Below are 25,362 nucleotides of genomic sequence, written 5' to 3'. Positions count from 1 at the left end.
CGGGGGAGGGCCGATCCGCGGGCAGGGGGGACATTATTCGGGACCGGGGGCACTATAGGGGGGGTGTCCGGGGCACGCAAGCCGGCCAAAGGGTGGGCACTATTTCACGGGCCGGGTCCATCATGTGACACACCACGGACCCGACAATTCTCCAGGACGTATCAGCAGCTAGAGCTGGATGCTCTACGCTGCCGTCCTGCTAGCCCCCAGAAAAACGCGGAATCGGTGGTCGCTTTGTGCGTAAAATGCCAGCTTTCCCACGCCGGCGTGGGGACATAGCCCAGAATCAGAGAATCCAGCCCCCATTATTTCAAAATCGCGCAATTCTCTGCCTGATCATGATTCGCACTTCTGGCATCGTGAAGCAGAGAATCCAGTCCAATATGGCTGCGAATTTGCATTTCTGAAGAAGGGGTCTCAAAAGGAGGCCAAAATGAATCTTTTACTCAGCATGTCTAGTTGAAGGTGGTTGTAAACACTTCAACTGTGTCTTTTGTACTCATGTGCTGGGCTCAGCCATTACTGACGATGGGGATAATCATGCAGCCTCCTCCTTCTGTCAGTTGTTTAATTGTCCATCAGTGCTCAGGACTGGGTGTGGCAGGACTGCAGAACTTTGTTCTGCATTCATCAAGGTTGATTCTCCTGGATCAATAGTAACAGTAGAGTGAGGGATATGCCATGTCTTGATGTTACAGGTTGTGGTAGAATCCAATTATATTGCTGCTGGTGGCCCACATGTGCGGATCCAAAAACATTTCCCCTATAAAAGTAAGGCTATTACTGAGGTAAGCCAAGTTCTGTAATAAAATATTGAGAGAGAAACCTCGTTGAAATTTAAGACACAATTTATCAAAGGCAGATTTAAGGAACACGGGCCTCAAGAACACTCAGGCGGGATTCTCCATTCTCCGCTGCTGAGATTGGGAATCCTGATTGGCCATAGAATGGAGCCACAGCCAAAAAACTGGTTCGACACCAGGTAGCAGACCTGTCCCCAGTCTTCACTCCCATGCCGCCACCCGTAGCGGGCAACCCGCCTTGCCGGGAACATGCAAAGTGCTGATTTGCCTGCATCAGCATGAAATTAACAGGCTGGAAGCCCCGCAACCACCACGTGTACCCCCCCCCCCCCCCCCCCCACCGCCCCCTCCAGCGTGTTGCTCTGACTCCCACAGCGGGGAATCCACCAGGCGGATTTTGGTGTAAGTATGGTAAAGCGCAACCCTGGTGTGGTGGATCCCTATGGGACATCAAGGGGGGGGTCATCCCATTGCTCAGGTGCCCCTTTGCCACAGCCAGGCTGCAGAGAGGAGGAGCCCCCAAATGTCCTGAGGATAGGATGGGTGAGGGCTATGGGTGAGGGCTTGAACCCAGGACCCTCCACTGGGATGGGGGTGCCATGTCTGTACTGCACCTTCCACCCTGGGCAACCTGAAGATCACCTTGGCATGGTGACCTCAGGGAGCCCTCTGTTTGACAGCATCATCCTGGCCTGACTTTTCAAACTCTGAAGTGGCCTCATCACCCTGAACTGATCTGCCTGACAGCTGATGAGCAGACCCACCAGCTCAGTGAATAATCAATTCAGGAACACCTTTCCCTTTCCTAACATTTGCTCCCTCAGCCCTAAGCCTTTGAAACAGCAGCTTTTGAAGTGTCAGAGCCTTCATAAAAATGATCCTTTGAAATGCTAAGCATCGATTCAATTTCACAGATCAGTACCTTTCACTAGCCTGTGATTAACAGCTTAATGGTTCAGACACAGCTGCTAGGGGCTTTGTTTATTTATCTTTCCCTTCATCTCAAGTAATCTCCATTGATCCTAACCACAATTTTTATGAACACTTTTGTTATGATTGACAGCTTCTGACCACTTCAAAGCAGCTAATTGATTTCACTTCCTCCTTTGTAACTGCAGTTAGCATTGTTGAAGTGGTCAGAAGCTGTCAATCATAACAAAAGTGTTTATAAACGTTGCGGTTAGAATCAATGGAGAGTACGCTGGGATTGGGGGCTCGTTCAAAATGGCAGCCCGAAAGGAAACCGGCGTGCTTGCCGCCATGCATGAATTTGCATGGCAGAGGTCGGGGACTAGCGTCTGGATGAAACCCCTAGCGCCAGTGGAGACCAGTCTTGATTCGCTGCTGACGGGACCACTTAAGACTCTGAAACGGAGAATCCCACCTTCAGATTAAATGTATAAGTAGCTCTTAGCCTTTAGATGCCTGGAATTTGATTTATTAAAAAATCCTGTGTAGGAGCTTACCTGTGATGAATTACAAACCGACATTTATTTATTTGAACATAAACACTTCTATTCCTTCTAATCCTGCCATGCTCACAGCCCAGTCTCATCAATGGTCTGCAAACAGCGTTACAGGATATGCAACAGTAATTATGAAGGCACTTTTAATAAATTATCCATCAAAATACAGTGGCAAAATTTGCAGCCATTGTATTCTTAGATGACAAAAACAAATTCTACAAATTAATTATAATCATTTACTGAAGTAATAGACTAGTTCTCACCTCGATAACCTCTCTTTGGTGTTATCTCTTGAACAGTGAAATATGGTTTCCGTTGCCCAAAAGCCAAAGATTGATGGCTTCGGAATCGATCTGGGTTGTAGTTACTCAAAGCGATATCCCGCTCCTTCTGGGTAATAACTGTACAAGTAAGGCAGAAGTATGTACTGGGACTTCAAACAGTAATCAGAATTTAGAACTTTCAAAGCAAAGGATGTTTATTGAATAACTAACTCTGTCTATCTAGCAGCTGTACTGAAGGCAGATGATAGATGACATACAGGCGATAATCATGATCCTGCGTCAAAGGATTATTGAATAAGTCTGAAAGAGAATGAAATTTACGAATTAAAATTACACCAGGAAAAACGAAATTACTGGGCTGGATTCTCCACTGTCGGGATTCTCCGTTGCACTGGCAATGCACCCACTCCTCGGAATTGCCCGACAGCGTGGGGTCGCCCACTACGCTTATGTTCGCAGCTTGATATTTAAAAGCTCAAGAATGTTTTGATTCTTTGATAACTCAGGAAGCAAGGTTCACTGTTTTAATTTGGTGCAAATGTTTCATAAAATGGGAGAATTTTCAATCTTCCTTAGATTCGGGGAACAGAGAATTGAAAACTTAACACGCTTGTTCAAATAAAGGTGTAAATATAAGCCCAGTAACTACAGGCCAGTTAGTTTATCCTCAATGGTGGGGAACTTCTAGAAACAATAATTCTGGACAAAATTAACAGTGACTCAGCCAAATGCAGGTTAATTAAAGAAAGCCAGCATGTATTTCTTCAGGGAAAGTCACATTTAACTAACTTGCTGGAGATTTTGAAGAAATAGCACAGAGATGTGATGAAGACAATGCAGTTAATGTGGTGCAGGCATGTGATACAGTACCACATAACAGACATGTTAGCATACCTCATGGAATAAAAAGGACAGTAGCAACATGGATACAGAATCAACAGAAAACAGAGAGTAGTAGTTAATGGATATTTTTCAGGCTGGAGGAAGGTTTGTAGTGGAGTTTGCCAAGGGCCAAATCTGTCATCCTTACTTTTCCTGATATATGTTAGTGACTCAGATCTTAGTGTACGGGGAACAATTTCAAAGTTTGCAGATGATACAAAACGTGGAAGCATTGTGAACTGTGAGGAAGATAGTGCAGAACTTCAAAAGGACATAGACAAATGGGAGGACAAGTAAAGATGAAGTTCAATATGGAGAAATGTGAAGTGATTCATTTTGGTAGGAAGAACATGGAGAGAAAGTATAAAATTAGGGGCACAATTCTAAAGGGATTGGAGAAGTAGCGGTATCTGGGTGTATATGTGCGTATGTCACGGAAGGCAGGACAGTTTGAGAGAGCAATTAATAAAGTATACAGTATCTTAGGCCTTATTAATAGGGGCGTAGTATGATTAAGGAGGTTGTGTTGAACTTGTACAGGACACGAGTTCATCCTCCGCAACAGTATTTCATCCATTTCTGGGTGCCACACTCCAGGAAGGATGTGAAGGTATTGGAGAGAGTGCAGAAAAGATTAATGAGAATCCTCAAGGATGAGGAACTTCAATTATGAAGAATGATTAGAAAAATTAACACTGCTTTTCTTGGAGAAAAGAAGACGGAGAGGAGATTTGATGGTGGCACTCAAAATCATGAAGGGTCCGGACTGAGTAGATAGAGAGAAACTGTTCCCACTTGTGAAAGGGTAAGGGATGAGAGCGTGCAGATTTCAAGCAATTGGTCGAAAAGATATGAGGGAAACCTTTTCAGACAGTGAGTGGCTAAGGCACTGCCTGAGAATGTGGTGGAGGCAGGTTCAATTGAAGCATTCAAAAGGGAATTCAAATATTATTGAAAAAGGAAGAATGTGTGGGGTGATGGGGAGTTGGTTCACGAAGTGAACTGTTCTTTCGGAGCCTTGTTAATGGCTCAGCTGATAGCAAAATATTAAATATATATCTCAATAAGTTATCAAATGAAGATCTTCATTTAAAGCGAACCAAGGAAATATTTATTTCTGATATATCAGCAATAAAGTTTAGTGGAGCGATACAAACCAGGGAAGTTATAGGTTTGATTTCCAATCTGTTTTGTGTTAGTTGATTGCATAAACAATGATACTTAAGACCAACATGATTAAGTTTATTCTATATCTGTTACGATTGTTATTTGACACGTACTGTTGAGATGTTACTTGCCAAAATTCAGATATAAAGAAATGTAGCCCGAATGCAGAGACATGGACTATTGTACTGGAGAAATGAGTTCAAATCCTTCTTAGTGACACCCATATCTCATGAATGAACGAATAATTTAAAAATGGATTTACCAAATGATTCTTAAAACAAGATTTTGACAAGCTTTCGTGATATAAAGTGGCAAATTTTTCCTAAGCACCTGGCGCAATCCCACTACGTCGGGAGAATAATGAGAGAGCCCCTAAATGGGGTTCACGCAAGATGCCGATTCGTATACGGTGATCCCAGCCTGCTACAGCTGACATAACCCAGTTATAACAGCATTTAAATATGGTGGGCGCGATCGAATAGGACAACAGGAAATACTGTGAGTCAGTGTCAAATCACACAAATAAAGAGAGGGAAAGAAAGATTAGATTAACAGAAAAAAATAAGACCAAGAGGAAAAGTGAGAAAAAGTCTTTAGGAACAAATTACTACCTGCAGGAATGAAACTCCATGATTTCAATTGTTCCCTTTCTGGGCTGGAGTGGTTGAGTGGCATTACAGTAATACATTTTTTAATTTAAAGGGTCGTTCTGTTATTACATGGAAAACATAGGTCAGGACTTTACTGCTCTTCCCATCCAGTAGGATTTTAGGGTCGACCAAAGTAAACGGCAATTTAAATTGCCCACCACATCCATCAGGGGGAGAAATGCTGGGACAAGGTCGTAAAATCCTGGCCATAATTTTCTGTAGTCAGGTTAATTTATTTTTAACGGCGTAAATGCAGCAATTTTTTGACAATAATGGGAGCTTGACAGCAAGCTGCTGCTTCTGCAAGACAAAAATTCCTGGAGATTTGCAACTCAATTTATCTCTTCCTCACCACACATTATTCACACACTAATAATAGCATTCACGTTAAACCAGTCATCATTCTTCCAAACTATTCTGGACCAAAATGTTATATGTTAAGGGGGACAATTAAAAATCATAGTTGAAGGAAGCTTAAAGTTAACAAGCAGTGTGACAAAAGAAAATGTCTGTAAAGTTCATCATTAGACAGGTAAAGGGTGTCAATCACCTGGTCAAAGTCAGTGACCCCTAATGGGGCTGCATAACATTACTTTAACTTTTGTATCGGGTGCTTGTGGCTACAACTTAACCTGGTGTTCGGAGTTTTGTTATTGACAATCATATTAGTTCATCATTAAGCAGCAAAACTGGTTGCAGTTACGGGTGTAGTTGCTCCTCCCTTCTGCCAATCAACCGATGGGAGACACCATGCTGTAGTCAGATGGCGACAAGCCTGTAAACATCTTAATGCGTGTTCCAATAAGTTTACGTTTGCACCAAACCTGCTCCTGCCTCAAGTTATCACATTGGCGACAAGGCTAAATTAGCCTGATACTTCGCCTTAGTTGCTACGAGTACCACAAACTTCAAAAACCAGCAGAGAAGTTTTAAACGTTTGGCAGGCTTCAAGGGGATTACAAAAAGAGTGCAGGAAATAAAGGAGAGAAAAAAAATCCACCTGCTGGTTTGCAAAGAACGGAATAAAGGATTGCCTGGTAGTCCAACAAGTCGCTGCAGTGTTTGTTTTGAATCAGGACACAGTTTTAAAAGTTAAACAAAGAAATGCATTGCTGAAGAGTTGACAGTTTGCGCCTGCTGAGACTTCAAAAGCAAGGGAAGATTAAAGACCGGGAATGCCGACAGAATGCAAAATAAATCAGACCTGCAAACAAAATGGTCTTACCTTAAACGATCGCTGGGGAGTCTGTCTAAGTCAGAAAGTGACCGGAAAAGCACAAACACAACCGGCAAACTGCACAGAGAGCCGAGTGAAAAAATTGACAACTATTAAAGTGGCAAAAGCTCAGAAAATACAGCTTGTAGAAGTAAATAGAAAAAAGACTTACTGATTATGCTGTTGTTCTGAAGGGTCGGTGCAGATACTGAGGACTGGAGCCAGTATGTCGAGAGGCTTGGTATCTATTTCATGGCGAATTAAATTACTGACAAAAGTAAACATAGAGCTATCCTGCTGAGCTTGTAAGGAATGTCACTGCCCCGGGTACACCCAATACTAAGTGGTATGATGAATTAGTGAAGCTTGTGAAGTCCCATTTTCAGCCCAAACCATCTGTAGTTATGCAGCACTTCAAGTTCAACACAAGGGTTCATGCTCCAGGAGAATCTACTGCTACCTTTGTGGCGAACCTGAAACCGCTCACCGGGTATCGGGAGTCTGGGGATGTCTTGAGTTATGTGCTGCGGGGCAGGCTGGTATATGGGATGAACGACAACGCCATACAGTGCCATTTTCCTGCTGACTCGGACACTGATTTCAAAACTCGCTATGGAGAGTGCAGCAAGAGATTCTCAGGATTTGCAATTTGCAGCACGTGAATAATGGAGCACTGCATCATGTCCGGCTGAAGTCTGCCGCTGAGCATAGCGCAAAGAGCGGCACAGCGGATTTTCAGCACAATTCCCTGTCAGCGAGCCTACATACAATGTGTCAGCTGACAGGGTACACATTTGCTGTAGGTGTGGAAGGAATCATGGAGCAGATGCATGCAGATTTAAAGAGACAGAGTGCTACTATTGCCACAAGAGAAGTGTTGCTCTGTTTATCTGGTTATAAATATGGCGGTCAATATGGTCGCCTTCCTTAATCCTAATTATGTTTACTTTCAGAGTCGCCAGGTATCTCTCGATACCGCCACAAGGTTCAACCCGAATACCGATCAAAGAGCTAATACACCAGTTAGTTAGTTCAAAGTCAATATTATTTATTTACACACACAATAAGAGCTACTCATGAACAACAGTACTACAAACTAAACTATCTCTAACGCTAACGCCTATACTTAACTTTGGTACCCACTTAGTCAGAGGAACAATGGCCGTTGTTCGGATCTGAGGCTGTTAGGTTCGAAGAGACACAGGAGAACAGCTAAGGTCGTCCGTCTGGTAGCGAGCGTTGACCTTGAACTTACTTGCTTCTGGTGATGCTGGTGGATGGGTCTCTCCGCCTGAGAGCCAAGTCCAAGCGAGCAAATCTCTCGTGGGGGTTCCTTCTTATACTTGGAGGGGCTTCGCGCACTTTTAGGCGGGCCTTAAACTTGGTCCCAATTAATTGGGCAGCTTCTCGATCATTGTTATCAATCTTAACCAATAAAAGGGGTGGGTGCCCTGATGGCTGGGCGTGTCTTAGGTGGCCGCTGGCCTTGCTTTGTTTGTGTCTTTCTGGCGCCGGGATGACTGTAACAGTATCAACTACCTGAGTTATAGTCTTTTGTTCCTCGGAGATGGGTCATCAATATGCTAATCAACCCAGAGTTTCGATTCCGCCTGGTAACTGCTTCCCAAATATACATTCAGGTACTGTGCCTGCTTGTTGTCTAGCATTGTCCACATTTCCCTACATTCTTTGTGAGTGTCCATTTTGTATTCTGGAAGTGGCCATCCCAGATGGCTACAGAAGACACTTGGCTGTACAGTGCAGAATAAACAATAAACCAACAGCAGAGCAGAGTGCAAATCTGATCCAGTCAACTGTCACTGCAGAAGTTGAAGCTGCTGCTGTATACTCTCTGTGTCAGGTGACTTGTTAAATCTGTGCCCATTGCAGTGACAGTGTACATGAATGGCAAGCAACTGGAGGTGGAGACAGGTGCTTCAGCTACTGTTGTAAGGAGCACAAGTTTAAGTACGTCATTGAAGGGAGTAAGTCGTTCTCAAGCAAGATTCATCCAGATTCCTTTTGAATTTTCGGACAACACCACAGACCTGACTGGCTCCTCACCATCAGACCTGCTGACGAAACACCGCCAGACCTGTGGAGGAAACACCACCAGACCTGTGGAGGACACACCGTCAGATCTGCTGAGGAAACACAGTCAGATCTGCTGAGGGAAAGTCAGATCTGCTGAGGAAACACCATCAGACCTGCCGAGGAAACACAGTCAGACCTGTTGAGGAAACACAGTAAGACGTGCTGAGGAAACACCGTCAGTCCTGCTGAGTAAACACAGTCAGATCTGCTGAGGAAACACAGTCAGATCTACTGAGGAAACACCGTCAGACCCGATGAAGAAACACAGTCAGACCTGTTGAGGAAACACAGTCAGATCTACTGAGGAAACACCATCAGACCTGATGAGGAAACACCGTCAGGCCTGTTGAGGAAACACAGTCAGACCTGCTGAGGAAACACAGTCAGACCTGCTGAGGAAACACAGTCAGACCTGCTGAGGAAACACAGTCAGATCTACTGAGGAAACACCGTCAGACCTGATGAGGAAACACCGTCAGGCCTGTTGAGGAAACACAGTCAGACCTGCTGAGGAAACACAGTCAGACCTGCTGAGGAAACACAGTCAGACCTGCTGAGGAAACACCGTCAGACTTGCCGAGGAAACACCATTTACACACACATCTGGATTTGGTGTTTCCCAATTAGGAGGGGAAGGTGAGACAGAAACAAAACAATCGGAAACTAAACATGACTTACACAGCAGGGCCCAGACGTCCAAAGTAGGCGACCCCAAGTATGTGCGTAATTCTGGAAGTGGACCATGGACTCCAGGAGCCATCATTTCAGAAACAGGTCCATTGTCATTTCAAGTTGAGGACGGGCGGCATGGTGGCGCAGTGGTTAGCACTGCTGCCTCAGGGCGTTGAGGACCCAGGTTCGATCCCGGCCCCGGGTCACTGGCCGTGTGGAGGTTGCACATTCTCCCCGTGTCTGCGTGTGTCTCACCCCCACAACCCAAAGATATGCAGGGTAGGTGGATTGGCCATGATAAATTGCCCCTTAATTGGAAAAAATTATTAGGTACTTTAAATTTAAAAGAAAAATTCAAGTTGAGGACAAAGTAGCGCCGCAAACATGTGGATCACATTCAAATGCAAGACCAATCTGCGATTGATGTTTTACTGTCAGCCTCTGAAGTGTGTGGTCACCCTTCAGCTGTTAGTCCTGATACATCCAACAAGCTGTCGAATACAGGACCACCCAGTTTCAGTAAACCATCTTTTTCTGTGGCTCAAGGCTGCATCATTCCTGTTCTGGAATCTCTCCCAGAAAAGCTGCCTCGCTCTTGCCTTTCCCGCACAGCACCTTAGAGTCTTGATTTGTAGAATGCTAATTGTTCCGCGATTCAGACATGCAACTGGGCCAGCACTTGGCCCACATGAATTGAGAGCAATTCCCATTCTCACTGGTGTCTGATTCGCTAGGGTCAGAATTTGCGCTAAAGAGCGTGGCAAGCTGGAACTGCTGATGAGCACTCCACTCACCACATTCTCTCATTCTAGCCAAGAAAATAGCCCAGAGACCATCAGCACCGTGATTCCGGGAATCCGAATGGACAGACTGCTGGCTGCTATTGAGCATAGCACGTCGCCCCTCTGCTGCGCAATGTTATGCAGGTCGCAGCAGGCCTGCACGAAGCCTGAGACCCATCTGGGGCTATATTGGAGAGCCCCACTGGAGCAGTCCAGCCATCGGAAGTGCATCTTGAGGATGCTGATACATCACTCAAGATTGCTCCTGGTTGCGACATGAGCGTCATTATAATGGCCTCCGCACAGGTATGATCTCAGCAGGTAACCCTTGTCGCCTAAGAGCCAACTCCTCACCCAAAGGAGCAACTTGAAGGTGCCGGGAACCTCAGAGTGCGCCAGGATGTATCCGGCATCCTGGTGGTCTTGTTGCAGATTGAACGTGATGTAGTCCGACGCCCAGGCTCATCGGGCATCCTTAACAGCACGGATGCACCTGTGTGCGGATGTTTGCAAGATCCCAAACGGGTCCACAATCAAGCCCTGGAATGATCCAGAGGCATAAAATTTCAAAGTGACCGCCACCTTGACGGCCACCAGGAGCGGTTGTCCTCCTCCAATCCCCCAAGGTGCTGAGTGTGCCACCATCTGCCACAGATGGTACACGGTCTCCCTGGTGAGCCGGAGTTGGCGCTGGCAAAGGCAGTCTGGCAGCTCCTCGAGGGACAGGGGCTGACGGTATGCTTGTGCCCTGATGCGACTCCTCCTTCGCATCTCCTCCTCAGCCTGTTGAACAGCCAACACTGGAGCCTCACTGGCTGGCCCCCTGCTCTTCTGGGGCAGGCTCCCCTTGTGCAGGGTCCTCCTTGAGCTGGCCATGATCCTCCAACCTCCGTGCATTCACAACTGCAGCAGCTGCCAGGTAGTTTGTGAGCATGGCTGTCTGTACTCCGAAATTCATTCTCTGTGGGGGGGAAGGACACAGTGAATGTTAGCAAGATGAGTATTCCCTTGACCATCCAAAGCCACCAGGTTACATGGGTCACCCTGAGTTGTACTGCTGCATCACACTCAACACATCCCCCCTCAACCCAACACCCACCCCTCACATGGCCCCTTTGAAACGTTGTCGTCCGCACAGAACCCCTGTCCCCATCTGTGAGTGGTACCTGGCCTATGATGTGGGGATCCGCTATACTCAGAGTGACCATGTAACCTGTTCCTGTCAACATGGGTACCAATGGCTGCCACTACCTGTGTCAGCGATGGGCTTTGCAGTCCTGTCCTCTTTCCCCCAGTGGAGTCTACTGTGGGATTCCTCAGTGAGTAGGTTGTGCATTATTCCGCCAGCAGGGTGGCACCTGGTTGCGTGGTGAAGAAGGTCACTGTGTGCCATCGATTGCCTCCATGCTTAGAGGCTTGTGTGTGGGCAGGTCCTACAGATGGGGTGAGCGAGAGAAGTTTGCATCTACTGGGAGCATAGCTGCAGTGTGATATGGGGCCTGGGTGGAGTGCACAGGTTGTGACAGAGAGGTGGTCAGGTTTGCTGGCCGGGGCAGGATGGATGGGAGCAGGGGCATGAGGCACAGGCAGAGATTGGAGACAGCTGGTGGTCTTGAAGGATGGGCTCTGATAGTGTCACTAGGGATTCTTCCACTCGGAGAGACGCTGTGTGCCAGGAAGGGTGTCCAAGGCCATAGTGCATGTGTCTTTTGTTTGTGGTGAGCTCCGCTAATCTGCTTCCTGTGCTGTGGGGCTGTGCTGATGAGTGCACTGAGGAGTGCCAATCCGTGATGTGCCGGTGATTGAGCTTAGCCACGCCCATCCTGTTGATGATACTGCTGGGGTACCAAGTTTCCAGAGTGGCTGACTGGGTGGGTTGCAAGATGACCAGAGACTCTCAGAGTATTTACAAGATACAGTGAGCAGTCAGCAGTGTGAACAGCTAGGGACCTATAAGTAGCACCAAACGGGTGCATCTAAATAACAAACTGCAGCAATGGTTGGCTGAGCCAGGACACCCTGAGCAAAGACTTGGATACTCCCCTTGGCCCATTCAGCCAGCCCCCAACAAGCCCGACAACTTTTGAGAGCCTTTGAGAGTTTTGTTACCTTCTCACTCCCCCTAAACAGCCTGGGTGCCTGTAAATACTTGCACCAATACGCGTCCACATGATTTCTGCCTGAGAGGGTGGAGCATCACAGAGGGGTGGAGCATGAAGTATCCAAGCCGCTAATTATATGAAAGTCCATGCAAATGATGGTTTTGCATGAGCCCATGGCATGAACTTCACTAACGCTGCCAGCAGGGAACCAGACATCGCAATGGACTCGGCGCCAGGCGCAAATCACAGTTTTTCCATTGCGTGCAATTCTCTGCCCGATCACAATTCTCGCTACCGGTGGCAGGAGGCGGAGAATTCAGCCCTGGGACTCCAAACTTTACTTTTTGTTGGACCCTATATGGCGTTCAGTACCCTTGTTGCATTAAAACCCATGTTGTAAAAGTGTAATTCCAATTTACAGAAACACTGCACTCTTAAACCGGAACAATCTTCAAATTTAAGCATAATGCTTGATACACTTTCCTGGAACCGGGACAACTTGAAGGTTACAACAACCACTTGCAATAATATAGCACTTTTAACATCATAATAGATTCCAAGGTATTTCATAGGAACCTTATCAAACAAACGTGACACTGACCCATCTGAGGACATAGAGGTAGATTTTAAGGAGGGTTTTCAAAGGAGGAAAAAGAAATGAAAAAGGGTTAGATATTCCAGAGCTTTGGGTTTGGACAGCTGAAGGCACTGCGACCAATGGTGGAGCAATTAAAATTGGGATGTGCAAGGGGCGGGAATACAAGGAGCGCTGAGATCGTGGAAGGCTGCAGCGTAGCTAGAGAAGATTACAGAGACAAGGATGGATGAGCTACAGAAGAATTGAAAACAAGGATAAGAATTTTTTAATTGAGATGTAGCTGGACAAGGAGTGTACATCAACAAGCACAAAGGTCATGAGGAAACAGTGAGAGTTAAGATGCAGAGAGCTACACTTCAGTACTTGTACATGTAAGGACCCCTTCCTGTTGATTCCTTTAATTCCTATTTCTTTTATTTTGCTATTATCATTTTTGATCAATGGATGTTTAATGGACATATATCTTTAAGTCAAGCAGAGGAAGTGAGGAACTCAAAACTTGCAATATAGTATACTATGTTAGCTTTGAACAATAGAACTCAGACTTTCTGGCACCCGAGAGCTTGGGGGGACTTGATTCGATTAGTTGGCTGGTGGCCAATTAATTGGCCAAAAGGCCCTATTCTGCCCTGCAACAGGCAGTGATTTGGATAGTTTTCAGAGAACCAAGGAAAGGATAATCAGGTCCTGGATGCTCAGAGAAGAAGCTGTGTGAGTGACTTTCTCTCTCTCTCCAGAAGAGCTGCATAGTTGTGTATTTCTGAACCAACAAAGAACCTGAATGAATCTACAGAGAAAACCATTACAGACTGAAAGCAGAAACCTCAAGCTGAAAGCTTAAAGTGAAGGAAGGTGTGTTAGAAGACAACCATCTGAAACAAAGACTCTTATCATTTTTATTTCATCATTATTTTTACACCCTTCTTTTCCCCTCTGTGTTTGTTTGGCTGTCTTGTGTGTTTGTCTGTCTGTGTGTGTGTATATACATAGAGAGAGAGAGGGTGGGGGGCAGTTAAAGAGGGGAGGTTAGGAATTAGATATCAGTTAACCAGTTGTATTTGCTGCATATTGAATTATAGTTATTGGTATTAATAAAATTAATTGTTTAATTTACAAACCTGATGACTGTAGTTATTGGGCAGTCAAGGGCCAAGGACTTTGGGTGTTTTTTAATAATGATTTGTTAATTTAAATTGTGTTGGGACTTCCGGGTGCGGCTATGCAGAGCTAGGTCGCATATTCGGCAGCTCCTGCTTGGAACGGACTTTTGGGCTCTTTTACAGGGCCCCCACGGCATTTGTTTGACATTTCCCGGTGTGGGAAGAAGGCGGCAATATTCCCCCGACAGTGTCCCCCAGGAAGGGTATGTCTCTTGGTTGCCAGACACACGCAGAAACAGTGAAAGATTTGGCTGCAACTACAGGATAAACAGGGCCTCTTCCAGCATGCAGGCGGGGGAAGGGCAAGCTCAAAGCTGCAAGCTGACCTGAGGGCCTGTATCAAAGGTGAATTCTAGCAGCAGAGGGAACAACTGTGAAAAGACCTCATCAAGGCCACTGAAGGGACTTCCGGTTGCGGTGATGCCTAGCTAGCCGCACGCTTCGGCGGCTCCAGCTCCGACGGACCTTCGGGCTCTTTTAAGAGCCTCAACGGGGAATTTTTCGACAACGCAACCCGGTGTGGGGCGTGTGAGAAGGGAGTCCCCCCCAAACGAAGGAGGAAAAAAACGGCGGCGGCGGCTGCAGCGCGAGGAATCGTCGACCAAAGGGTCAGAAAGAGAGAAGTACAAGATGGCGGCGGAGAAAGCGCAGGCGACATGGGGGCCTGAGCATGAAATTGTGAGACGGTGCGTGGAGCTGCTGAAGAGGGAGGTGCTGACCCCGTTGCTACAGGCAATTGAGGGGCTCAAGGAGACATTAAAGACCCAGGAGACAGAGCTCCGTGTGGTGGAGCAGAAGGTGACAGATATTGAGGACGAGATCCTGGGCCTGGCGGTTAAGACACAGACGCACGAGGCACTTCATAAAAAGTGTACTGAAAGGATCGAAGCCCTAGAAAATGGAGCGCGAAGGAAGAACCTTCGGATACTGGGTCTCCCTGAGGGTGTGGAAGGAGTGGACTGTGGAGCGTACGCAAGTACGATGCTGAGCTCACTGATGGGTGCTGAGGCCCCTACGGGCCCCTTGGAGGTGGAGTGGGCAAATCGGATTCCGGCGAGAAGACCAAAAGCGGGAGAACCACCCAGGGCGATAATCGTGCGATTTTACCGCCTTAAGGATAGAGAAGAGGTCCTGAGATGGGCTAAAAAGGTGCGGAGTAGCAGATGGGAGAATGCAGTGGTACGGGTATACCAGGATTGGAGTGCGGAGGTGGCGAGAAGGAGGGCGAGCTTCAACCGAGCCAAAGAGGTGTTGCATAAAAGGAAGGTGAAGTTCGGGATGCTGCAGCCGGCAAGACTATGGGTCACGTATCAGGAGAGACACCATTATTTCGAGACGGCGGAGGAAGCATGGACCTTCATCAAAGAAGAGAAATTGGATCGGAACTGAGGGACTGATGCTGCAGGAAATGTTATTGTTAATGTTACGGTGGAAGTTAATTGAGAAGTAAACAGGGAAGGGGGGAGACATTGGGGAAATGTGGGCGCCGGTGAGGGGGGAAAGACGGGACATAGTTGGAGAATGGGGAAGGGGAGGGGGAGGGGAAAGGGAGCTGCGCCATAAGAGGCGGGTCAGGTAAAGGGATGTTCCCGCACCAGAAAGAATAAGGCGGGAAGACAGGCGCAAGGCGGATGGGAGTTCCCCACATGGGGAGGTCGAGGAGTGAGCAGGAGTAGCCGGGGTCAGTTGAAGTCAGCTGACTTACGGAAGTAATATGGGGGGAGCAATCAAGCTAGAAAGAGATCTAGCGGGGAGGGGAGGAGGGAGGGAGAAGGGGGGGGGGACAACTGGGTTGCTGCTGCGGAAATCCAAAAGGAAATGGCTAAAGAGTGGGTGGGCGGGGATGGTGTGCGACGCTGGGGGAGCGAGCGGGAGCGCGGAGGCGGGATATGGGACTGGCCTAGAGAAGGTAATGGCTAGTCGACACGGGAAGGGGGCAGGTAGCCCCCTAGTGAGGCTGATCACGTGGAACGTGAGAGGCCTGAACGGACCGATAAAAAGGGCCCGAGTGCTCGCGCATTTGAAAGGACTAAGGGCAGACGTGGTTATGCTCCAAGAGACGCACCTAAAGGTGGCGGACCAAGTTAGGCTAAGGAAAGGATGGGTGGGACAGGTGTTCCACTCAGGACTGGACGCAAAGAATAGAGGGGTGGCCATTTTGGTGGGGAAACAGGTTGCATTTGAAGCAAAGAACATCGTAGCAGATAGCGGAGGTAGATATGTAATGGTGAGTGGCAGGCTGGAGGGAATGGAGGTCGTGTTGGTTAACGTGTATGCCCCAAACTGGGACGATGCGGGATTTATGAGACGGATGCTGGGGCGTATACCGGACCTGGAGGTAGGAAACTTGATTTTAGGAGGGGACTTTAATACGGTACTGGACCCGGGGCTAGATAGATCCAGCTCAAGGACCGGAAGAAGGCCGGCAGCGGCCAAGGTACTTAAGGGGTTTATGGACCAAATGGGGGGAGTGGATCCATGGCGATTTCTTAGACCTAGGGCTAGGGAGTATTCCTTCTTCTCCCATGTCCATAAAGTGTACTCCCGGATAGATTTTTTTGTTTTGGGAAGGTCGTTGATCTCTAGGGTGGAAGAAGCTGAGTACTCAGCCATAGCGGTTTCGGATCATGCCCCACATTGGGTGGACCTGGAATTAGGAGAGGAAAGGGAGCAGAGAACACTCTGGCGATTAGATGTGGGACTGATGGCGGATGAGGGAGTGTGTGCAAGAGTGCGGGGGTGTATTGAGAGATACCTGGAGGTCAATGACGACGGCGAGGTCCCTGTGGGAGTGGTATGGGAAGCACTAAAAGCGGTGGTCAGAGGAGAGCTGATCTCCATTGGGGCCCACAAAAGGAAAACAGAGGCCAAGGAAAGGGAAAGATTACTGGGGGAGATTTTAAGGGTGGATAGGGAATTTGCAGAGACCCCGGAGGAGGAATTGTACAGGGAGAGGAGACGACTCCAGACGGAATTTGACCTTCTGACCACCAGAAAGGCGGAGGTACTGTGGAGGAAGGCACAGGGGAGGAGGTATGAATATGGGGAAAAGGCGAGTCGCCTGTTGGCTCATCAATTGCGAAAGAGGGCAGCAGCGAGGGAAATAGGAGGAATTAGAGACGAAAGGGGAGACACGGTGCGAAGGGCAGGAAAGATAAATGAGGTGTTCAAGACCTTCTATGAGGAACTGTATAGGTCTCAACCCCCAGAGGGAGAGGAGGGGATGCGGCAGTTCCTGGACCAATTGAGGTTCCCGAAAGTGGAGGAGCGGGGGGTGGTAGGCCTGGGGGCACCGATTGGGGTGGACGAGGTTATTAAGGGACTGGGAAGCATGCAAGCAGGGAAGGCCCCAGGACCAGACGGGTTCCCGGTGGAGTATTACAGAAAATATGTGGACTTGTTGGCCCCGTTGATGGTGAGGACGTTCAATGAGGCCAGGAAAGGGGGGACTCTACCCCCGACGATGTCGGAGGCGACGATATCGTTAATTTTGAAGAGGGATAAAGATCCGTTGCAGTGCGGGTCCTATAGACCCATTTCATTGTTGAACGTGGACGCCAAATTGTTGGCAAAGGTACTGGCATCGAGGATAGAGGACTGTGTCCCGGGGGTGGTGCACGAAGACCAGACAGGGTTCGTAAAAGGGAGACAACTGAATGTTAACGTGCGACGACTATTAGGGGTGATAATGATGCCCCCAGTGGAGGGGGAGGCAGAGATAGTGGCGGCAATGGACGCAGAGAAGGCATTTGATAGGGTGGAGTGGGAGTATTTATGGGAAGTGTTAAGGAGGTTTGGGTTTGGGAACGGGTTTATTAGCTGGGTTAGACTTCTTTATGGGGCTCCAACGGCAAGCGTAGTTACAGGTCGACATAGATCGGAGTATTTCCGACTATATAGGGGAACAAGACAGGGATGCCCGCTGTCTCCATTGTTGTTCGCGTTGGCAATTGAACCTCTGGCCATGGCGTTGAGAGACTCCAGGAAATGGAGAGGGGTGATTAGAGGGGGAGAAGAACACCGAGTCTCGTTATATGCGGATGACCTATTGTTATACGTGTCGGACCCAGCGGGGGGAATGATAGAGGTTATGCGAATTTTGAGGGGGTTCGGGGATTTCTCGGGGTATAGGCTAAACATGGGAAAGAGTGAATTATTTGTGATACATCCAGGGGACCAGAGTAGAGAGATAGAAGGCTTGCCTCTAAGGAAAGTGGAAAGAAACTTCCGATACCTGGGGATTCAGATCGCTAGGAGCTGGGGAACCTTGCACAGACTTAATCTGACACGGTTGGTAGAACAAATGGAGGAGGACTTCAAGAGGTGGGACATGCAGCCTCTATCGCTGGCGGGCAGGGTGCAAGCAATTAAGATGATGGTCCTCCCGAGGTTCTTATTTGTATTTCAATGTCTCCCTATACTAATCACTAAGACCTTTTTTAATAAAATAGACAGGAGCATCACGAGCTTCGTGTGGGCAGGGAAAGTTCCGAGAGTAAGGAGGGGGTTCCTTCAGCGTAGTAGGGACAGAGGAGGATTGGCACTACCGAACTTGGGCGATTACTATTGGGCCGCCAATGTGGCAATGATACGTAAATGGATGATGGAGGGTGAGGGAGCGGCGTGGGAAAGACTGGAGAGAAAGTCCTGTAAAGGGACGAGTTTAGAGGCGCTGGTGACGGCGCCGCTACCGATCTCACCTAAAAAGTTTACCACGAACCCGGTGGTGGCGGCAACATTGAATATCTGGGGACAGTGGAGGCGACAGAGAGGGGTGCGGGGAGCCCTGGTGGGGTCCCCAATCAGGAACAACCATAGGTTCGCCCCAGGAAGAATGGATGGAGGATTTCAGAGCTGGTTCCAGTTGGGAATTAGGAGGGTGGGAGATTTATTTATAGATGGGACTTTTGCGAGCTTGGGAGCATTGGAGGAAAAGTATAAGTTGCCCCGGGGAAATTTCTTGAGATATATGCAGGTGAGGGCATTTACTAGACAACAGGTGAGGGAATTTCCATTGCTCCCGACACAGGGGATACAGGACAGGGTGCTTTCAGGGGTGTGGGTCGGAGAGGGCAAGGTGTCAGAGATTTACCGAGAGATGAGGGAAGAGGGGGAGGAGTCGGTGGGCGAACTAAAAGGAAAGTGGGAAGAAGAACTAGGGGAGGAGATAGAGGAGGGTATGTGGGCTGATGCCCTAAGCAGGGTAAATTCCTCTTCCTCATGCGCCAGGCTTAGCCTGATTCAATTTAAGGTGCTACATAGAGCACACATAACGGGAGCAAGATTGAGCAGGTTCTTTGGAGTGGAGGACAAATGTGGGAGGTGTGGCGGGAGCCCGGCAAACCACGCACATATGTTTTGGGCATGCCCGGCACTGGAAGGGTATTGGAAGGGAGTGACGGGAGTGATTTCGCGGGTGGTGAAGGCCCGGGTCAAACCAGGCTGGGGGTTAGCTCTATTTGGAGTTGCGGAAGAGCCGGGAGTGCAGGAGGCGAAAGAGGCCGACGTTGTGGCCTTTGCGTCCCTAGTAGCCCGGCGCAGGATCCTACTCATGTGGAAGGAGGCGAAACCCCCCGGACTGGAGGCCTGGGTAAATGATATGGCGGGGTTCATTAAACTGGAGCAGATAAAGTTTGCCCTGAGAGGATCGGCTCAAGGGTTCACCAGGCGGTGGCAGCCATTTCTCGACTACCTAGGGGAACGTTAGAGGGAAGACAGATGACCAGCAGCAGCAACCCAGGGGGAGGGGGGGGGGGGGGGAGGGGGGTTTAGTTTAGGTCAAAGATAAAGGGGTTTTGTTACTTGTGTATTGTTTAAAATTTCTGTATTGTTATTGTTGCGTTTGCTTTGTAAGAGGGGAAAAATTGTTGTTTGGGAAAAAATTTTCAATAAAACATTTATAAAAAAAAAAAAAAAAAAAAAAAAAATTTAAATTGTGTTGGGACTCTGGGTCAAGGGGGCTGACATTGACTGCTCACTTGCCCAGGGAATCGTAACAATGTGCTAATTTTAAAAACTGTAATTGTCTACCAAAGAAGTACCAGAACAATAAGCATATTTGCACTTTAGCAATTGCTATGATTCAGTAATTTAAACATTTTGTTTACAGGTTATTGACATGAATTAATTGAGTACATTACTTTGTATGCATCAATTCAGATTAATCAACAGAATAAGAAAACTAAGCTGCAGAGAGCCATTTAACAACCTACAGGTATTATGACAATATTTATTAAAACATAATCTAACTGTAAGAAATTTGCAATATGATTCATCTTTATTTCTAATTGATGCGACCTGCATCAACACTCAGGATATTGGATCAGGCCCACCATACAAAACGAGTGTGATACCCCCGAGACAGACAGTTGCTTACTCAGTGTGTGTAGCCAACTCAATTTCTTGATCTCTGCTACGACCTTGGCCACGCCATGAAGCCAATTATTTTGCAACATTAATATCTGCAATGATGCCAAATTTTTCAGAGCACCTACAAGACAAAATGTAAATCTTACTAACTTCAGCTCATTGAAAACATTGTGCTTAGAAATCACATTGTAGAATCCTACCACCTAATGATTATAATGCTGAACCAGCAAATTTAAGATCGTGGACGGGATTTTACCCCCCCTCCTCGGTGTGTTTTGCGGCAGCGGAGACAGCCAGCCATTGGCCGGTGGCAGGATTTGTTCTGGTCCCGCTGCTGTCAATAGAGTTTTCTGGTGTTTGCATCATGGAACCCACAGCAGTCGGGTCATCGTCAGCGGGACCAAAAGATCCCACCAGCGGGAACGGTCAGAAGATCAAATCTTAGCATGCCAAGCCGTGAAATATATCTCAACAAATCTGGTCATTTGTGTGTTTGTTTTATTGTAATTACTCATTTGGTTCATGGATGTCCTTCAGAATAGGGCAATTGTCATCTTTACCTGGTCTGGTCTACATGTGACTCCAGTTCCATTCTTTGTGGTTTGCTTGCAATATCACTGAAATGACCTTACAGGCCATCTAGCCATGCCAGTTTTACCCACATGCCAGGAACAAAAATTAATAAAAATTCAGCTGACCACTGCATATGGGTTAAGACCAAGTCTAGTGTTTCAGTGCAAAGGGTTCGTCAGTGGGAGGTTATTGAACCAGGATGAGCAACATAATCTAGACCCCATTTTAAAGTAATATATTCTAATATCCTTATCTTGACATATTTCCATGACAAATTCATGATCTAGTAGTGGCACTGCATTGCCTCCATGGGTGAAGATACAATTTCTGCATGGCAAATTTGCATAGATAGTTTCTACTATAAATGTGGAGACAGGAATTACGAATAGAGAAGGCCCCAGCTAAACACCCAATCACCCTTCCTGCACATACACACTCACCCCTCTTGCACACTTACACATCGCACCACTCTCACACACACTTACTCAACGCACACACTCAGCCATTTCACACACACACACACGCGCGTGCTCACCCATCTTGCATGCACACACACACTCGCCCCTCTTGCGTGCACACACACATATAGGGCAGCACGGTAGCATAGTAGGGCAGCACAGTAGCATAGTGGTTCGTACTGTGGCTTCACAGTGCCAGGGTCCCAGGTTCGATTCCCTGCTGGGCCACTGTCTGTGCGGAGTCTGCACAGAAGTTCTCCCTGTATCTGAGTGGGTTTCCTCCGGGTGCTCCGGTTTCCTCCCACAGTCCTAAGACCTGCAGGTTAGGTGGATTGGCCACGCTAAATTGCCCTTAGTGTCCAAAAAGGTTAGGAGGGGTTATTGGGTTATGGAGAAAGTGAGGGCTTAAGTGGATCGGTGCAGACTCGATGGGCCGAATGGCCTCCTTCTGCACTGTATGTTCTATATTCACCCCTCTCGCATACACACATACACTTGCCCCTCTCATGCACACACACACACTCGCCCCTCTCGCTCGCACACACACTCATGCATCTCACACACACATGCCCGCACTCACCTCTCAAATGCCTGCTCTAAATCCTCTCACACACCCCCATGCACACATGCATCTAGGCACAAGCACACACACACACACACATCAGGGTGGTGAGAGACTTGGAGGAGATCTGCCATGTGGTGGTGTTGCCAGGTACCTGCTGCTCTTGTTTTTCTAAATGGTAGTGGTCGTGGGTTTGGAAGATGCAGTCTAAGGAATCTCAGTGAGATCCTGCAGTGCATCTTGAAGATGGTACATATGGCTGCCACTGTTTTTCGGTGGTAAAGGGAATTAATGTTTGTAGAAGAGACAGCTATCAAGTGGGTTGCTTTGTCCTGGATTGTGTTCAGCTTCTTGAATGTTGTTGGAGCTGCACTCATCCAGGCAAGGGCGCTGTCAGAAGTGGGAATATCGCTACAAACTTAGGCCCAATCCCAAACTGCTCCAACACCGCAAACAAATAACTCCACTCTACCCAATCAAACACCTTCTCTGCACCCAGCGCCACCACCACCTCCAGCTCCCCCCCCTTCTTAAGGGGAGTGCATCACATTTAACAAGCGGCATATATCCAAGGACAACTGCCTTCCCTCTACAAACTCTGTCTGAGCCGCCCCAATCACCTGCAGAAGGCACTCTTCCAACCTAAGTGGCCATGACGTGGAGATGCCGGCATTGGACTGGGGTGAGCACAGTAAGAAGTCTTACAACACCAGGTAAAAGTCCAACAGGTTTGTTTCAAAACTAGCTTTCGGAGCATTCACCTGAGGAAGGAGCAGTGCTCCGAAAGCTAGTGTTTGAAACAAACCTGTTGGACTTTAACCTGGTGTTGTAAGACTTCTCACCGAACCTAAGTGGCAACACTTTGGCAAAATCTTGACATCATTGTGCAACAACAGCGCAATAGATGCCTGACCCATCATCTCCAGAGCAACCCCTTAACCACTGGGTCCTCAAACATCTTCACCAACAGCGGTGCCAGCCTATCCATTATAGAATTCCACCGAGTACCCATCGGTCCCGAGTGGTTTACCCGTTTTGCATCATCCCTATCACATCAATCCCCACTGGCTCCTCCAACTCTACCTTCTTTTCCTCTCCAATTTAGTTAAGAAGTCGAACAGGTTTGTTTCAAATCACTAGCTTTCGGAGCACTGCTCCTTCCTCAGGTGAATAGAGAGGTAGGTTCCAGAAACATTTATATATACAAAGCCAAAGATGCTGGACGATACTTTGAATGCGAGCATTTGCAGGTAATTAAGTCTTTACAGAGCCAGAGAGAGGGGTAACCCCAGGTAAAGAGGTGTGAATTGTCTCAAGCCAGGACAGTTGGTAGGATTTTGCAAGCCCAGGCCAGATGGTGGGGGATGAATGTAATGAGACATGAATCCCAGGTCCCGGTTGAGGCCGTACTCATGTGTGCGGAACATGGCTATATGTTTCTGCTCTGCGATTCTGCGTTGTCGCGCGGCCTGAAGGCCGCCTTGGAGAACGCTTACCCGGAGATCAGAGGCTGAATGCCCTCGACTGCTGAAGTGTTCCCCGACTGGAGGGAACATTCCTGCCTGGCGATTGTAGCGCCGTGATGTCCGTTCATCCGTTGTCGCAGCGTCTGCATGGTCTCGCCAATGTACCAAGCTTCGGGACATCTTTTCCTGCAGCGTCTGAGGTAGACAACAGTGGCCGAGTCACACTGCGTACCTGGTGGGTGGTGTTCTCACGTGTAATGGTGGTACCCATGTCGTATTAGTCAATTTAGGACACTCTAGCCCACCCCCCAACAAGAAGTCCCTCATATTTGACTCTACAACCTATACAACCTGTTATAAAATTCCTCAAACGCCCCGTTCACGTGCTCTGCCACCACCACCAGCCCCCTCACCACATCCTGGTCCTGAACAATCTCTCGCGAGGCTGCCTGCCAGCGGAGCTGTCCCGCCAGCAAACGACTGACCTTCTCCCTGTACTCTTACGCCATACCCTTTGCCCATCTCAATTGGCGTACCGCTTTCCCTGTAATTAAAAGGTAAACCACATCTGCAGTTCCTTTCTACTGACTAAAAGCTCCGGATTGGGATCTTCTACATACTTCCCAATAACCTCCAAGATTTCACCTACCAGCCGCTGCTGCTCCTCCCTTGCCTCCCTCTCCACCTGCACCTTATACGAGATAATTCCGCCCCTTACTACCGCCTTCAGCCTCCCAAACCAACAACGGCGAGACCTCCCCATTCTTATTAAACCCCACATAATCATCAATCACCTTTGCCACCCTCACACAAAAACTCGGATCTGCAAGCAGCCCCGCATCCAACCTCCACGCGGCCTCTGTGCAGGCCCCTTCTCAAGGGCCACATCCACCAGGTGAGGAGCGTGATCTAAAATAACAATCGCCGGGTATTCCGCTTTCCTTATCCCTGACAGCAATAATCTCCCCATAATAAAGAAGTCAATTCCCGAGTTTACGTTATGCACTGGTGAGAAAAGGAATACTCTCTGCTCCCTGGATGTAAGAATCTCCATGGATCCGCTTCCCCCATCTCCTTCATAAACGCTGCCAACATCATCCCACCCCCCAGCTAAAATTAACTGATGTGTGTCCTGACATGGTATGGCAGCCAACATCCTCTTCATAAACCTACATCATCCCAATTCAGGGCGTACATGCTAACCAACACCACCAACCTCCCCTCCACGCATCCGTTACTATAATGTACCTGCCCTCCTGACCTGCCACTACCTTCTCCATCTGAAACCTAACTCTCTTACCCACTATCGAAGTCCAAGTGGAACACCTGATTTACACAAACCTTCCGAAGTCTAACCTGGTCCTTCATCTTTGAATCGGTCTCCTGCAACTGCACCACAATCGGCCCTCAAGCTCTTCGAATGCGAGAAGCCTCTCGCCCGCTTCACCAGTCCACCCAACAGCCGCACGCTCCACGTTATCATTTGGATGGGTGGTCTCTCCCCCCCATGCCCACCAAATATGTTAAACCCTAAACAAAAGGGAGGAAAAAAACCAACGTCCCCAAACCATCCCCTCCCTCCCAACCATAACATAAGAAAACAAACTCCATTCAGTCCCAATCCTTCAGTCCTCACAAATGCCTCTGCCTCCTCCGCCGTCTCACAGTAATGGTCCTTGGAGTTATGCGTAACTCTCAACCTCGCCGGGTATACCACCCCGAACTTATAAAGTGCTGCCTTCATCCTGTTAAAGGCCACCCGCCGTCTTGCCAGCTCCACCATGATGGCCTGCCTTCCCACCTTACCTCTCGATTCTGCGGGGTCCATCTCAGCACCTTCCCCTTCATCTGGTAGCTGTGAAAACAGACTATCACAGCTCTTGGTGGATGATTCGTCTTTGGCTTCAGCCAGAGTGACCAATGAGCCCTCTCGAGCTCAAAGAGGGAGGTGTTCTCATCTTCCCCCAACAACTTGTGAACATCTCTGAAAAGTACTCTGTCGGCCTCCAAACCTCCAGACCCTCGGGCAGTCCCCCAATCTGAAGATTCTGCCGCCAC

General features: G+C 48.1%; 1 protein-coding gene across 5 annotated transcripts in view; it reads right to left on the bottom strand.

Moving 5' to 3' along the window:
• The window catches only part of LOC140425176 (leucine-rich repeat-containing protein 72), a 150,777-nt gene that overhangs the window by 55,749 nt on the left and 69,666 nt on the right, over nt 1-25,362 (bottom strand). For 2 of the 5 annotated variants that reach the window (XM_072509166.1, XM_072509164.1), the window contains exons 5-7: nt 20,253-20,366; nt 2,764-2,853; nt 2,533-2,670 (exon numbers count right to left, since the gene is read on the bottom strand). In XM_072509166.1, coding sequence (XP_072365267.1) covers nt 2,533-2,670; nt 2,764-2,853; nt 20,253-20,366 — 342 coding nt within the window. The remainder of the gene's footprint in view (nt 1-2,532; nt 2,671-2,763; nt 2,854-20,252; nt 20,367-25,362) is intronic. The other 3 variants (XM_072509167.1, XM_072509168.1, XM_072509169.1) reach the window with 3 other exon arrangements.

Source organism: Scyliorhinus torazame, chromosome 6 (assembly GCF_047496885.1).
Source record: "Scyliorhinus torazame isolate Kashiwa2021f chromosome 6, sScyTor2.1, whole genome shotgun sequence".
NCBI lineage: Eukaryota > Metazoa > Chordata > Chondrichthyes > Carcharhiniformes > Scyliorhinidae > Scyliorhinus > Scyliorhinus torazame.
Note: the sequence above shows the minus strand (reverse complement) of the source record. Positions and strands in the feature narration are given on the sequence as shown.